General features: G+C 38.1%; 2 protein-coding genes across 6 annotated transcripts in view; one reads left to right on the top strand and one right to left on the bottom strand.

Moving 5' to 3' along the window:
* The window catches only part of Odr4 (odr-4 GPCR localization factor homolog), a 33,312-nt gene extending 19,282 nt beyond the window's left edge, over window positions 1-14,030 (bottom strand). Inside the window, exons 1-9 of one of the 5 annotated variants that reach the window (XM_085688137.2) lie at window positions 13,525-13,687; window positions 12,364-12,430; window positions 11,731-11,851; window positions 9,008-9,142; window positions 6,168-6,263; window positions 4,025-4,131; window positions 2,199-2,235; window positions 1,360-1,500; window positions 599-694 (exon numbers count right to left, since the gene is read on the bottom strand). In XM_085688137.2, the coding sequence (XP_085544263.1) occupies window positions 599-694; window positions 1,360-1,500; window positions 2,199-2,235; window positions 4,025-4,131; window positions 6,168-6,263; window positions 9,008-9,142; window positions 11,731-11,829 (711 nt within the window). In that variant the 5' untranslated portion in view covers window positions 11,830-11,851; window positions 12,364-12,430; window positions 13,525-13,687. Of the gene's footprint in view, window positions 1-598; window positions 695-1,359; window positions 1,501-2,198; window positions 2,236-4,024; window positions 4,132-6,167; window positions 6,264-9,007; window positions 9,143-11,730; window positions 11,852-12,363; window positions 12,431-13,524; window positions 13,688-13,939 lie in introns of those variants that run through there. The other 4 variants (XM_085688136.2, XM_048431017.3, XM_048431016.3 and 1 more) reach the window with 4 other exon arrangements.
* The window catches only part of Tpr (translocated promoter region, nuclear basket protein), a 58,624-nt gene continuing 58,206 nt past the window's right edge, over window positions 13,748-14,165 (top strand). Inside the window, exon 1 of the mRNA XM_048431010.3 lies at window positions 13,748-13,922. Coding sequence (XP_048286967.1) covers window positions 13,901-13,922 — 22 coding nt within the window. The 5' untranslated portion in view covers window positions 13,748-13,900. The remainder of the gene's footprint in view (window positions 13,923-14,165) is intronic.

The raw sequence follows: 14,165 nt of genomic DNA, 5'->3' as shown, positions 1-14,165 counted from the left end.
GAGATGAACAGTTGAACTACAACATGTCTTCAAAAACCTAAAGCATTTACTACACGGCTTTTTCCAGTTTGCAGATCCCTGCTTTATAAGAGTTCCTCTTTATCCAGGTTAAAGGTATTTGAGAAACCCTTATGGAACCTTCCACATAGAGCTACAAATGGTAGAACACAAGATAGTTTTGAACAAGCTTTTACAATTTGGAGAGTAGGTAGGTTTTAGATGCATATGACATTCCTAATTCCAGGATTCAGTACCTCAATTACACCAGAAATAGACTCTTCCTATCACTTCCTGAAAAAAACATTTGCCTTTTACTTTATAAGACCCTGGAACCCAGAATGGTAGTGCTCACCTTCAGTCCCCACACTTGGGAGACAGAGGCAGGCCGATCTTTGCGAGTTTGAGGTCAGTTTGGTCTACATAGTGAGATCTAAAACAGCCAGGGATACATAGAAACCCCACATCAAAATAAATAAATGAAAACTGAAAGATCCCAGAAATGAGTAAATGAAACCTGTTTTAATGAAGACAAAGACTAAAGATAAGGTTGTTTTCCCTTAGAAACTTATTTCATAAATAAGATTCTCTCTGAACTCACCTGTCCTTCCAATAGGTCACAATCTTCATCTTTAACTTGACCATTAATCAAATAAACACCATTTTCTATTTGCTTGGCCCAGCGTACAAGTCCACTCTTAAAAACAATATGAAATCTTTTAGATGGAAAGTTATCTTACTCAAGCCTATTTTATATTTTACTATTCTCCACCTACTACACAGAATTTTGAAAATGTCAATAACATGGTGTTTAAATCCAGTATCACAGATTAAAAAGTCCTAATCTTTTAACTTCTTATAAATTTTTAGTAAGTTTTCTGATCTTTTCCTAAAATTTATAACACAAACTCCAAAGTCTTATTAACAACACGGGCATAGAAATACCATCCAATAGCATCTACTATCTTTTCACAAGTAGAAAAATGAGCCTTAAGAAGCATAAAGCAGTATTAAAGAAAAAAATTACACAGGAACAAAAATGATGAAATACAAAGGAATAGAAAAAGAAAGGCAAAACTAATCAGGGTCAAGAGATGGTCATTAGTAAATCTATGGACATAACTAAACTCTATATGCCAACTAATACATATTTATTAAGTATCTGCTATGCTAAATACACTAGTATTGTGACATTATTCATGCTACAGAAATTCCTAATCCAGCTAGAGTAACAAGTTCATCATACACATTACAACAATCATTTTAATAGAGTACAGGTTTTAAGGGTTATAAATATCACAACCAGATTAGCAGCAGAGTCCATTCAGTAATCAATGAAGACAACACATTGTACTTGGATACCTTTGTATTTTTTTCCAGAGAATAACTGACAGAAGTAGCCGACAGTGGGATGTGGATATTAACGTGAACAGTACACTCTAGAGACAGCCAGGAGGTAGACACTCGGTTTTGATACTTCCAATCTGCAGGTCTTGCTGAACTCTTTAACAGGGAGAAGGTGGAAAAACAAAACAAGATATGGTTTAGGTAAAATATATGCATTAATTAAAAAATATAAGGTATAAAATCTATATATAACTTGAACAAGCTAACATCTTGGACTGTTGACTAAATAAGGGAAACGGAAATAAAAAAAAGATCATATGTTAATTTCAATAGTCTTTCATACACACTAGACAATCTTGGCAACATCCTGGGGGTAGGCAGACAAAGGGTCAGAGAGCTCTGCTGAGAATTCTAAAAGGTGCCTGGGCACCAGCTTTCAGCCATGGCCTCCACGGCCCATCCTAAAGACTGTGTGCAGCACATGCTCACCGAGCTGCTGCTCAGTATGGCTGTGCTCCCCTTGCTTCCTACACTGCTGAGTCATTTTCATATTGTTTTTAGGCAAATGCCGGTCTGGCTTCTGTACCACACAGGGTGCCATTTGACTAGGCACTGTAGTGACACAAAATCCTTAGTCACTTTCACCATCAGCGTCTCAAATATAAACCGGGAGACTAAGAACAACTACAAACAAATAAAAAACTACACGTGGTCATATACATTAAAAAGGACCGATGACACTGAAAATTACTAGAACTAAATATAAATAAAACTACATTTGAATAGAGATGAATACTGACTTTTAAAAGTAGCTTATAAAATAAAAAGAATCTTTAAGGAGTAGTTTTTCTTACCTTTGGATCATGGACATCATAAGTTCGACAAGATAATCTTTACTAATTAAGGTCAAAAATGACTCCAAAAGAATTCTTGATAATAAAATGAAATTCCAAAACCAAAAATGGTACATATGAGTGCTTACAAATTATAATACTTTGGATGTTTAAAAGACATATACAGATATGTAGTGATATTTTATTTGTATTTTAATAAATAAAGCTTGCCTGAAGATCAGAGGACAAAGTAAGTCACTAGAGGCCAGGGAATGGTGCACACAGTTTTAATCTCAGGACTTTTGAGAAAGAGGCAGACAAATCTCTGTGAGTTCAAGGCTACCCTGGACTAACCAAGACTGATCCAAAAACAGATCCAGGTAGTGGTGGCTCACACCTTTAATCCCAGTGTTTGGGAGTCACACATCTTTAATCCCAGCACTTGGGAGGTGGAGACAGGAGTAATATGGCTGGGCGGAGAGAGGAATAAATAGGGGAAGAGACAGGAACTCAGTGGAGTATGGAGTCTGCGGTTGGTGGAAACACAGTGTAGTCTAGGCAGTCTGAGGATCACCCCTTCAGTCTGAGCTTTGGGAGAGGTAAAAGGTCTCCCTAGTGGCTGGCTGCTCTGCTTCTCTCATCTTCAGTTTTAACCATGATTTTTATTGGTTTTTATTACTCATGCTATGCATATATATAGCTATGCATTTATATAAATGTTTGAGTGTTTATGTTTTATGTCTATTACCCATGTATATGAATTGCTGACTGTAGTATGCCTGGTGCTTAAAAAAGCAAAGAAAACACAAATTCCCATCTGTTTTGCAAATATTGCTAATCATAATAAATGGCAAGGAAGCACCTATAAGTTCTTGTTCACACAAACTCTACACAGCGTAAAGGAGTGCTGTTTCAGATGGGATCCAGCCCTGAGTTCTTGTTCACACAAACTCTACACAGCGTAAAGGAGTGTTGTTTCAGATAGGATCCATCCCAGGAACATTTACTGGGTTGTGATACTTCCCAGGCCAATGACAAATACGTTAAACATTCATCTTCCACAGGAAAAGTCTCTTTTTAATTTGGCCTTCTCCAAGTCCTCATTTAGTGGGTCCTTGGATTGTGTCTCTTCTTTAGCGACCATCTATCCTGAGGAGTTATAGAGGAGAGAGTATAAGGAGGTCACTTGTCCACAGCAAAGGCATAAGAATTCCTACACTGTCCAGCTCAATTATAGGTACTTTGAATTGCACATTTTAACTATAAGAATCGAAGATGAAAATTATATTTGTTTGGCTTTTTTTTTTTAAGTTTTTCAAGACAGGGTTCCTTTGCAGTCAGTCCTGGAACTTGCTCTGTAGAACAACCAGACAGGCCTTGAACTCACAGAGATCCACCTGCCTCTGCCTTCTGAGTGCTGGGATTAACGGTATGCACCACCAGTGCCTGGCTGAAAATTATATTAACATAGCAAAACATTATATGCTTAAATTTATCTCTGAAAGAAACCTACAGTACAAAAATATATACATGGTATAAGCTGGCAAAGAATTCAGAATCCTAAGTCCTTTCTCTCTATCAAACTCTATAATTCAGTACATGACCAGTAGCCCTTATTATTATTAACATTATTATTGACAGTCCTAATGATAACAATGTGTTCTTTACAAACTTAATAGTCTTTTCCCAAAAGGATGATTTAAACAAATGTTTAAGGAAGAACTGTAGAACTGTGATTTGCATAGCATATCAGGGAGAGAAGGGAAAAAGCAAGGCCATTGCAGTGTGCATGTGAGTGGTGTGGCTAGAGCCACAGACATTAACATAAACAACCAAACAAAAGATACTTTTTTGTAGAAGAACATAAGTGAAGTATCACTCGTTCTGAGACCTCTTCCTCTGTGACAGTCCATAGTCTTTTTCTATTCATAGATTTCTCCACAGAAAATATTAGCTGAAAGACAGAGAAATACACATGAATTCATCACAAAATGAAAAATGTGGAAAAAGACAATGACAATTCCTAATCTTCAGAATTTCATGGACTATATCATGATACACTAACCATTTGTGATTTCATAAAAGGACTCACATAAAAATTGAGTTTTAAGAAAAAACATAATTCCCTATAATTAACAATTAACTGGACATGTTAAATTAATTTTAGGCAACTAATATTTATATAAAATATAGAACATAAGTTTTATTTTTGTTATAAAGGAAATAAATGATTTTCTTAACCACAAAAATGAAACATGTTTCCTTGTTAGCTTTTCTTATTTAAATTTCACAAAAAATGAAAGCAGTAAAAAATTAAGAGGAAAAAAATCAGAATAGTGACCTAAATTTGTGTCAGAAATGTTAAATATAAAACATGGACTTGGAATTAGTTTAGAGGGTCATGAATGTGGCTCTAAGCTTTCTTCCAACAATGTTGGATATGTAGAGAGATCTAATTTGCCACCTAATTCTTATGGTCTATAAACTGGAAACAACTGGTCAGAAGGTACATGCTCTTCCTGACAATATCAAAAGAAATTGTTTCACAAAAGACAATAGTATATAATGACCAAAATTATTGGCAATAAACAACACATTTTACAAAATTATTTCTTGTAGTATCTCTTGAGACCACTGTTTCTTTCCGATGCTTATTTTCAATGAGATTGAGATTGTGTAGGCAAGGCTGTCTGTGAAGAGAACACAGAGAACACACACAGGAAACCCTCCTAGGAAACCATGTCGCCCACAAAGGGCTGAGGCTTTACACAGCAATCAAGATAATCTCCCACAGACAGGCCCACGGGCCAGTCTGGTCCTGAGGACTCCTCATGAAGACCTCTCCCCTTCTAGGTTGAGAGTGAAAACTAATCAGCACATGCACAGAGATTCAAAATGTATTCCAAATTGTCAAAAATGATGCAATAAAAAAGGCATTTACTTAAAATGAATGAGTGCAAAAGACTGGAAAACATGCTGGGAGGAATATAGCCTTTCTTCCTAGGCACCACGTATCACCCATGTGAACTGTCTGAAGCGGAGGTTACAAAAGTGGAGGTGTCTACAGCACCTGTAGATTGCTTTTCTAAATTGCCCCCAGCTACCAGTTTTGTTCTTCTGAATGGTATAAGGTTCCTCTTGCTCACATGGTGAGATGCGCTCGTGAAAGTACACATGTAAAGATAGGAGAGCCTCCTGAGGACTACTTTAGGTCTGAGTTTAAGTTTAAGAGAAAACAGCTTGGGACTTTTACATTTAGTTTTGGATTGATTACACTACCTGGTTTTCTGATGTAGTAGCAAAACAAAAAAAATATGAGAAGCAGGATATGCACCCCATCCAGGAATAAAGTATAAACATATGATTAATATTTATATATATATTAGCCTCAGAACTTCAAGAGATGTGACTAGCTTGTAAGCTAGTAGTAACATGATATTACTACAATCGCTTCCTCCTAAGTGGAGGGTCTATAAGAAAACTGCTATTGCACAAGAAAAACAGTTAAACCATTTTAACTTGTTGTATAACATTATGATATCATCTTTTGAAAAATTGTTTTGAGGGCCAATTAGATGGCTCAGCAGGTAAAGGCATTTGATGTGGAAGCCTGACAGCCTGAATTCAAGCCCTGGGAGCCATGAAAAGACAGAAGGAAAGAACTGAGTCTACGAAGTTGTCATTGTTCTCTGACCTCCAAAAGTTCACTATGGTGGGTGCCTGACCACATCACCACCACCACCATATATACATCTTTAATTAACAAACCTTAAAAAATATTTTAAAATATCTACCTTTGATTGGAAAAATATTTAGATTCATTACACACAAGATCTGCAAATAAATGAATAGAAAATGCCATTTCCACAAATTGTAGCATAAAGAATTATGGAACACTAATACATTCCTGCTTAAGATCAATACACAAGCATATAATTAAATAACATTTAACGTTTATCTCATTAAGAGTATATGTTACATTGGACTTACTCTGCGCAGGACAGTTTGAAAATCATCTGCTAGTTCTAAAGCTGTAATTATAAATATTCCAAGAACCACAAGTCCTCCAGGGAGCATTCTGGATACCTAAAGATAAAAATACAGTATTAGCTATCATACGCATGCCAGTCTTTTCTATTTGATAAGGTAAACATTAAATCGGCAAATATTTATATCCAACTATCCATATAGACTCTAGGTAGAGGCCATTGAAAAACTAGAGTGCTACTATATACATAACCCATCCCAGAGTCCCCTCAACTTTAATAACCTGTTTAGGTGCATCAACATACAAACAGACCTTTTCTCCTAAGACTTGTAAAGTGACTTTTTTTCAATGGTCTTCCAACTATCTACAAAATAAATATTTTACCTTAGACTGCCATTTTAATCTTTCCAGAATATGGCCCATCTGATATTCAGAGACACAGCTGATCTACTTTCTCTGAAATAGTCAAGCATCAGTCAAAACTACTTTCCATTCACCACACATTGCCCTGGCTTTCTAACTCCTATCCTTTCCTAAGGCTGTTTCCTAAGTCTAAACTGGCCGCTCTTACACTCTCAAGATCATTGCAAAGTCACCTGGAGGGAGCTGTCTTCCCGGTAAGTCCCTGGAGAACTACACACCCTTGCATTTATCTAATCTGCCCTGTTGGTATCTTCCCTTCACTTGATGGGGCTAGTTTTTAAAACTGCATGTGCTTTTCTCTGCCAGCCAAGTTCCCACCTACAGGAGTGCTTTTGCTAGCTTTCAAAGACTATTTTATAGGCAAACAATCACAAAGTTAAATGTTAGAAAATTAGATATTAAAGCATCATTTCTACTATATCTGTATTATTTCAACTCGTGATTCCCTCTGATTCATAAATCCGATTTAATCAGTATGACAAATGTGACAAAGTTTCCCATATTTATTATGGGGAATCCATGCAGTTTTAAAAATTATACAGTTAACTCTTTCTAGAGGTAAAAATATTAATTTACTATTATAAATTCATGCATATTCTCTCCATATGTATTTGTATATAAATTATATAGAACACAGAAAACTTCATAGGGAAGGTGGGGGTGGCTCAGTGATTAAAGCACTTGCTGCACAAGCAAAAGAATCTGCGCTCAAATCCCAGGAACCCATGTAAATGCTGGGTGGGCACAGCAGCCAGCCTGCAGCTCCACCCTCTGAGAGTGAAGACAAGCTGGATCAGTGAGCTACAGGCTTGACTGAAACTGAATCAAAGAGTAACATGGCAGAGTGACTGAGAAAGGTTACTGATATAAGCCTCAAGCCTCCACTATTATACACATGTGCACACACATACACAGCATGCATGTACACTACAAACACATGAAAGAAAAAAAATTATAAAAAAGTCAAAACCAAATATAGAATTGCAAGTTATTTATATATAGAATTAAAGTAACACATATAAATAGAATTAAAATAATACCTTCTTTAAAAGACAATAGTCTTACTTCTTGGAATTGTTTATACTACTCTTCCATCACAAATATAAACATATTTATTTATCTTAGAGGTTTATAAATTGAAAAAGAAATATAATAATTCAACTTTTATCTTACTCTAATCATTTTTACTAAATTTTATTCAATACCACAACTCATTCAAGAAATATTTTAAGTGAATTAGCATATTTATTGCTTTTTCAACAACCCTAAAGCCATTTCCTTCTCTCATAACTGTAAAATTGTCCTCAGAAACGCTCAAGGTCAAAATCTCAGCCATCTTTGGCATTTTCTCTTCTAAACCTCTTTATTCTCAATCCACTTGGTCACTGAATAGTCATGAGTCTAGCTCTTTCTCTGAAGTTGTTAATGAAGGTTAAGCCAATCTATCCATGCATTTTTATCTAGTATTTTACACCTCACATTATAAACCATGGAAATGCTGCAAGCTCTTAGATTACAGCCATAAACAGAAGAAAGAACTCGCACCCTCGCAAAGCTCAGAACTAGTTTAGGCTCACGCCGTCACTGGTTTGGACTGCTGCTTTGCTGGGGTTTCTCTTCTGTCGCCAGGTTCTACACTCCACTAATATTGTGCCAATACTAATGTTATCTTACAAATTACTGGCAAATAAGTCACTTTACCTCTTTTAAAATACAGGACTATGAAGGCTTACCACTGGATTTTTCAATATAATACTTTTATTAGTACTATGAGATTTTACACAATGTACTTTGATCATATTTATCCCCCACTCTTCTCAGATCCAGCCCACACCCTATGCTTTTCCTTTCAACTTCACATCTTTTCTTTTTTTTTAATAACCCCATGAGTCCAATTTGTGCTGCCCATATACTGACAGGTGTGGGGCCATCCAGTGGAGCCTGATTGATCTACTGGTGGCCACACATACTTTTTTAAGGCCACATCCTTTAAAAGACCATGACTCTTCCTATCCATACCACTGAACTTTTGTTTACCAAATATACTTCTTTGACCAAATATACTTCTTTGAATTGTATTCCAAAGCCACCCACAAACAAGCCTTGTATTTAATTACATTTTCTTACACACACTGTGTTTCAGCTATACTCAATTGCCCAACTGCTTGCTATTTTCCTAGTATTGTGTCTTTGTGTCTCTCACCCACACTCACACTGTTCTGCCTTATTGAATGTGTTCTTTGACTTGTTCAATTAAGAGTCATCATGTTTAGAGCCTTCTGTAAAATTGTTTTAAATGAAACTATTGGCATGCATTTAAGAAAGAATATTGCAAAGTTCCAGTCTAGCAACCCAGGAAGCATTTGTTTCTTTTGTTAATCAACTGAATGCAAACATCTATGTGGCGAGACAATTTTACCTGGCTGGCATGTTCTGTGACCCATTCTTCATCCAAGGTATCCAACTTAGCTTTGGGATGCTTGAGGTTCTCATTTTGTTCCTCTTTGGGTGGTGTTCTAGTGGCAAGAATCACATAATCCTTTTGTGAAGAACACTTTAAAAACAAATTGTAAAAGTTTATTATAGTTATATCTGATTGAAGAACTAGATATCTAATGCAAAAATTAAACAGTATTTCAGCAATTTAAACTGTTAACATTCATATTATTATGGAAGCTATAGTAGTGCAATATGTCACTCATATGTTGTTAATCTTTAATGTATGTAATAGCAACTTATTATTTACTTGGACATCCTCAATATAAATAATAGGGTAGTCTTTAAAGATGATTCCGGAACTGTGGATGTAGCTCAGTTGGTACAGTGATTGCCTGGCATGCAGAAGGGCCTAGTATCAATCACCAGTGCCACATAAACCAGGTATGATGGCATACACATGTAATCCAGCACACTCAGGAAGTAAGGGAGAATGAAAAGTTCAAGGGCATCTCTGTTGTTGTTGAACATGCAAATGAACTGACTTAACTAAAATGTAATATACTTAGTCACTACTCCAATTATTTTATCTATTGTCTCTGTAATTTCAATGGATTGGATGTTTAACAAATATAAAAGTTCATAGTTCAAAGTAAATAAATTTACATAGATGTATCAAGAGAACAACAGAGGGATTTGAAACAAAATTCAAAGGGTTCCAAACTCCAGGTTCTTCATTTTTAACAGCAGTTAAATGGTAACCAACAGAGAAAAATCTAAAAATAAATTTAAGGACTAGAAGAGATCTCAGTTTCACTGCAGCATGGTTCCCAAGTTAGCTAATAAGGCTCATAATGTAGTTAAAGTGGCATATTATCTCCAAATATGACCTAAAACTCCCTAGAGATCGTTAGTATCACCTTGATATAATTATTATGGCATGGTTAAGACATGTCTCTTAGGGCTGGAAAGATGGCTCAGTGGTCAGAATGAATATTTTCTTGCAGAAGACCAGACTGAGTTCCCAGCAACCACATCTGGTGATTCACAACAGCCTGTAACTCCAGCTTGAGAGACTCCAACCCCTTTGGGTTCCTCGGGCATCTGCACTCACATAATCATGTGCGTATATGCACACACACACTGAAGAAAATCATAACATAAAATGTAAAAATATGTATCTATATCTTTCTTTTTAAGTATGCCATGCTCCACCCCTTTTCTCATTTTGTTTTGGAATTGGGTTTTACACAGTCCAGGATGGCCTCAAACTCACTATGAAGCCAAGACTGATCCTCCTGCCTCCGCCTTCCAAGTACCAGGACTACAGCCATGAGCCACCACGCCTGACATAGAGGCGTCGCTTCTTTCATAAGATGTGGAACTTTGAAAAGAAAGAGAAACTGAGATTTAGAGTAGGGAAAAGGCAAGCTTAAAAAGACAGAAGAGAACAAAAGTGAGCTCTTGAATCAAAGGAAGAGAAAGAATTCCAAAAATGAAGAAATAACGGCAGTATGGAGCTGGATATAGTGGTCATGTGAATAATGAGAATGGTAAGTTCAAGGTTAGTTTGGGTTCCATAGTAAATTGCCTTGTTTAAGAGGTGCTGAGCAAGGCAGGAGATTTGGCCTGGGACCCTGTGTTATTTGAATCATCACTCACCTGCCCCTTACACTTGGTAGCCTATTCCCTTCACCTGTAGGAACCATGTACAAACACCTCTCTCCTAACAGCCTCACCCCAAGGCTCTACCTGCACTGCGCCACACACTACTTCCATCTCCAAGGAACAGTACAGACCTCCCTGCCCTTGGTAGTAATCACATTACACAGTTTCTGTCCAACTGTATTCCCAGCATATCTGGTAAGAGGAAGTGTCTGACCAGACTAAAATGACTTTAGGTGCATGTGCAGTTAAACAAACTGCTATCAAGTGAACTCTTAGGGAAAAAAAATCATATGCCTATGAATTCATTTAAATTGAATTAAATCGGGTTTTAATTATGGTGAGGGGCATGTATATTAGGGAAAATTAAGTATCCGTTATTATTATTATGTAACCTAGCAATTAAAATAGACAACCACTCAAACTATATCCTTAGAAGCCAGAAGCTCCTTCTATTCAATCCCATAAAACTAAGCCACAAGCAGTATTCTGGACACTTCAGTGCTCTCACTCACGTGGCCTGCAGTGAGTCTGGACTTCTACTTTGTTCCTTATGAAGTTACCTTGCCACATTGGAAAATCGGTGAGTCTTTATTTTCAATTATTTGGATAAGAGGCCAAGAACCTGGGAAGAATCGATCCTGACTTTGATCGTGCTGACAACCACCAGAACACTGGGGCTGAAACCCGGGGCCTTATTTATATATGTTGGGCAAGTACCAACTGAGCTATGTATCCAGTCCAAAACATAACATAAGGAAAGCAAAATGTGAATAATCTGGTCAGTGAAGAGTTAAATTTTGACATTTGGACATTATAAGTTACTTTCACCGTTTCAAAGGGAATATGATCATACATATTCAAACATCAGCCAGGTTTCCTCCTTTTAAATGTTAACTCAAAGATCCATGTTAGGCTACCTTCTTCAGATTTAAGTTCCTTCCATATGCAACCTTGAATTTACTATTAAATGGCATACTTAATTTTAATAAGTGAGTAATTTATTTTCAGCAATATGCAGAGTAGCAGACACATACATACCTGTCCTATCAAAAGACCAGAGACAAAAGATTTTCCCTGGAGACTGATGCTTGAAATATATTGACCAACGCTCTCTTCTACAATGTAGGTTCTTCCCATTATTGGCAGCCAATTCAGTAGCCTAAATTACAAGAAATAAAGTTTGCATTTTTGGAAAAAAAATTTAATTTTTGATGTTTTAGCATGGGTAGATGGGTAATACAGCAAAAAAAAAAAAAGTTGTACAATCCTGGCAATTGTCCCATGTCTTGTAGTGATTATTTACTAAATAGGGCATTCTTTTTTGTACAATTGAAATGAAGCTTTGGAATTCTGAGTACAGTGCTGTTAAGAAACAATTCCCTGGGGGCTGAAGAGATGGCTCAGTGCTTGCTGGTTTTCCAGAAGGCCCGAGTTCAACTCCTAGCACCCAAGTCCAGTGGAGCACAAATGTCTGTAGCTCCAGCTCCAGGAAATCTGAGTCCTTCCTCTGGAGACTACACATGTGTAGCATACTCACACAGTTATGGACACCAAATAAAAATCATAATAATAATTTTAAAAAGAAGAAGAAGAAGGACAGACTCCAGAGGCTTTCTGTGCTTCTTTTAAGGCAGGGTTTCACTATTTAGATCTGATTGATTTGGAACTCACTTTATAGCCTTGGCTGGCCTCCAACTCCTGGCTTCAGATCTGCCTCAGCCTCTGGAGGCTGGAATTTCTAAAATATGAACGATGAATTTCTGATTACTTTATTAAGAGGTAGATAGATTCAAATTTATTTTCCCAATATATATTGTAAAATTACTTTCTAGAAATTGTGCTCGGCGGGAAAGCACAAAGGTAAATAATGATTGTTGACATGAGGCTCACTGAACAGCCACTTAAGTAGAAAGTAATGCAGCAACGGCAACTATCTATACAGCTTCCATTGTTCTAAGTACTTTACAGGCTCTGGTATTTAATACAGAACCCCGTGAGGTCAAGTATTATTATAGTCGTCTCCATTTTATACATAAAGAAATCAAAAGAAGAAAATGTTAAATAACTCCTCCAAAAAACAAAACTGGCGCGTGGGAAAGACAGGATTCAGGCTCTGACACTCTGTTTTGCTCACACCGACAACGCATACTGTCCTTCAATTAAATCACTGCAAGGGAGAGTTCCTGTTCGCTCCGTCAGTTTGTGAATGAAAACTAATATAATATCTGTACTAACTTAGTCCCTCTCACCCCCATCATTGAAACAGGATCTGACTACCCAGGCGGGATGGGAATTAACTCTCTCCTGCCTCCTACTTCAGGCTGCTGAGATCACAGACATGTGCTAGGCCCTATTTTCAATCAAGAGTCAATAAATTCTTCCAGAAATGTAACCAGGTAATGAAACAAAGTACATACTCAAAGTGCTGAAACACGACCTGGAAACAAACACGGTTCTGTTATTGTGGCAAGAAGATAGTGTGGCAATTGTTTTAAAACATTTTCGTATATAAATACCAACATCACACATTTTTTTTCTGCAATGTCATCTTAATGCATAAACTACATTCAAACTCTTCCTGATTTCTTTTTGTCTAAAATATTAGCTGGACTACTACTTAAATTCGCATTGATCAGTGCCTGCAACCCCCAAAAGCAGATTTGTACGAGGTTTGACAGGACCTAAACTCTGCAGAACTGGCCGTCGGTGTGCACCAGAGTGGCTGTTCATATGTTTCCTACACTATGGCTATATACATCTATAGCCTTTCCTTTCGCCCCTTGAAGAGGAAGCTGTTGGTGCCCCAGTGTACACATTCGTAGGCCGACTCACTTGTTCTCAGAATGTGCACACGTGGCCAATAAATCCCTCGAGCCTTCTGTCAGCAAGAGAATGCGGGTGAGAGTACAAGTAGCTGCCTTCAAGGGTCAGATGCCACCGGGTCCCGCATCTACAGTCAATGATCTCATCAGAGAGCGACTGCAGACGCTCCACTTCCCTTTCCGACTAGCGCACCGGCGGGCGCAGCTAGATGACGCAGGCCGCCCGCACCCACATCCGCGCTCTTCTACCCCAAAGCGAGCGTGGCCTGCACCCCGCCCCCTCCGGGGCACCCCAGAGAGCGTGGCGGTAGCCCGGAGCCTGTGGATCTGCCCTGCCGTGACCCTCTAGTGCCCCGGTTTCTAGAAGCGGCCACCGAGGAGTACCCATGGCATCCCGGGGTTTTGACGGTAAGGTCGCCTTTCACCTCAGGGAAGGACGAGGGTGGCTGAGCACGTCTGTAGCGCCACCGCGCGGACACTCGCCACAGCCGAACGAGGAGAGCCGGGGGCGGGGAGAAAGAAGGAAGCGGAACGGGAGGCGCGGGACTGAGCTCGCCGAAGCGAGGGAGAGAAATACTACATTTCCCTTGGAGCCTTTGGTTCTGGAAGTAGGCGAAAGCAAAAGCCGGGTCGGAGGCCCGCTGTGAACTC

The sequence above is a fragment of the Myodes glareolus genome, chromosome 5 (assembly GCF_982192425.1).
Source record: "Myodes glareolus chromosome 5, mMyoGla1.1, whole genome shotgun sequence".
Taxonomy (NCBI): domain Eukaryota; kingdom Metazoa; phylum Chordata; class Mammalia; order Rodentia; family Cricetidae; genus Myodes; species Myodes glareolus.
This window is presented reverse-complemented; position numbering and strand designations above follow the sequence as displayed.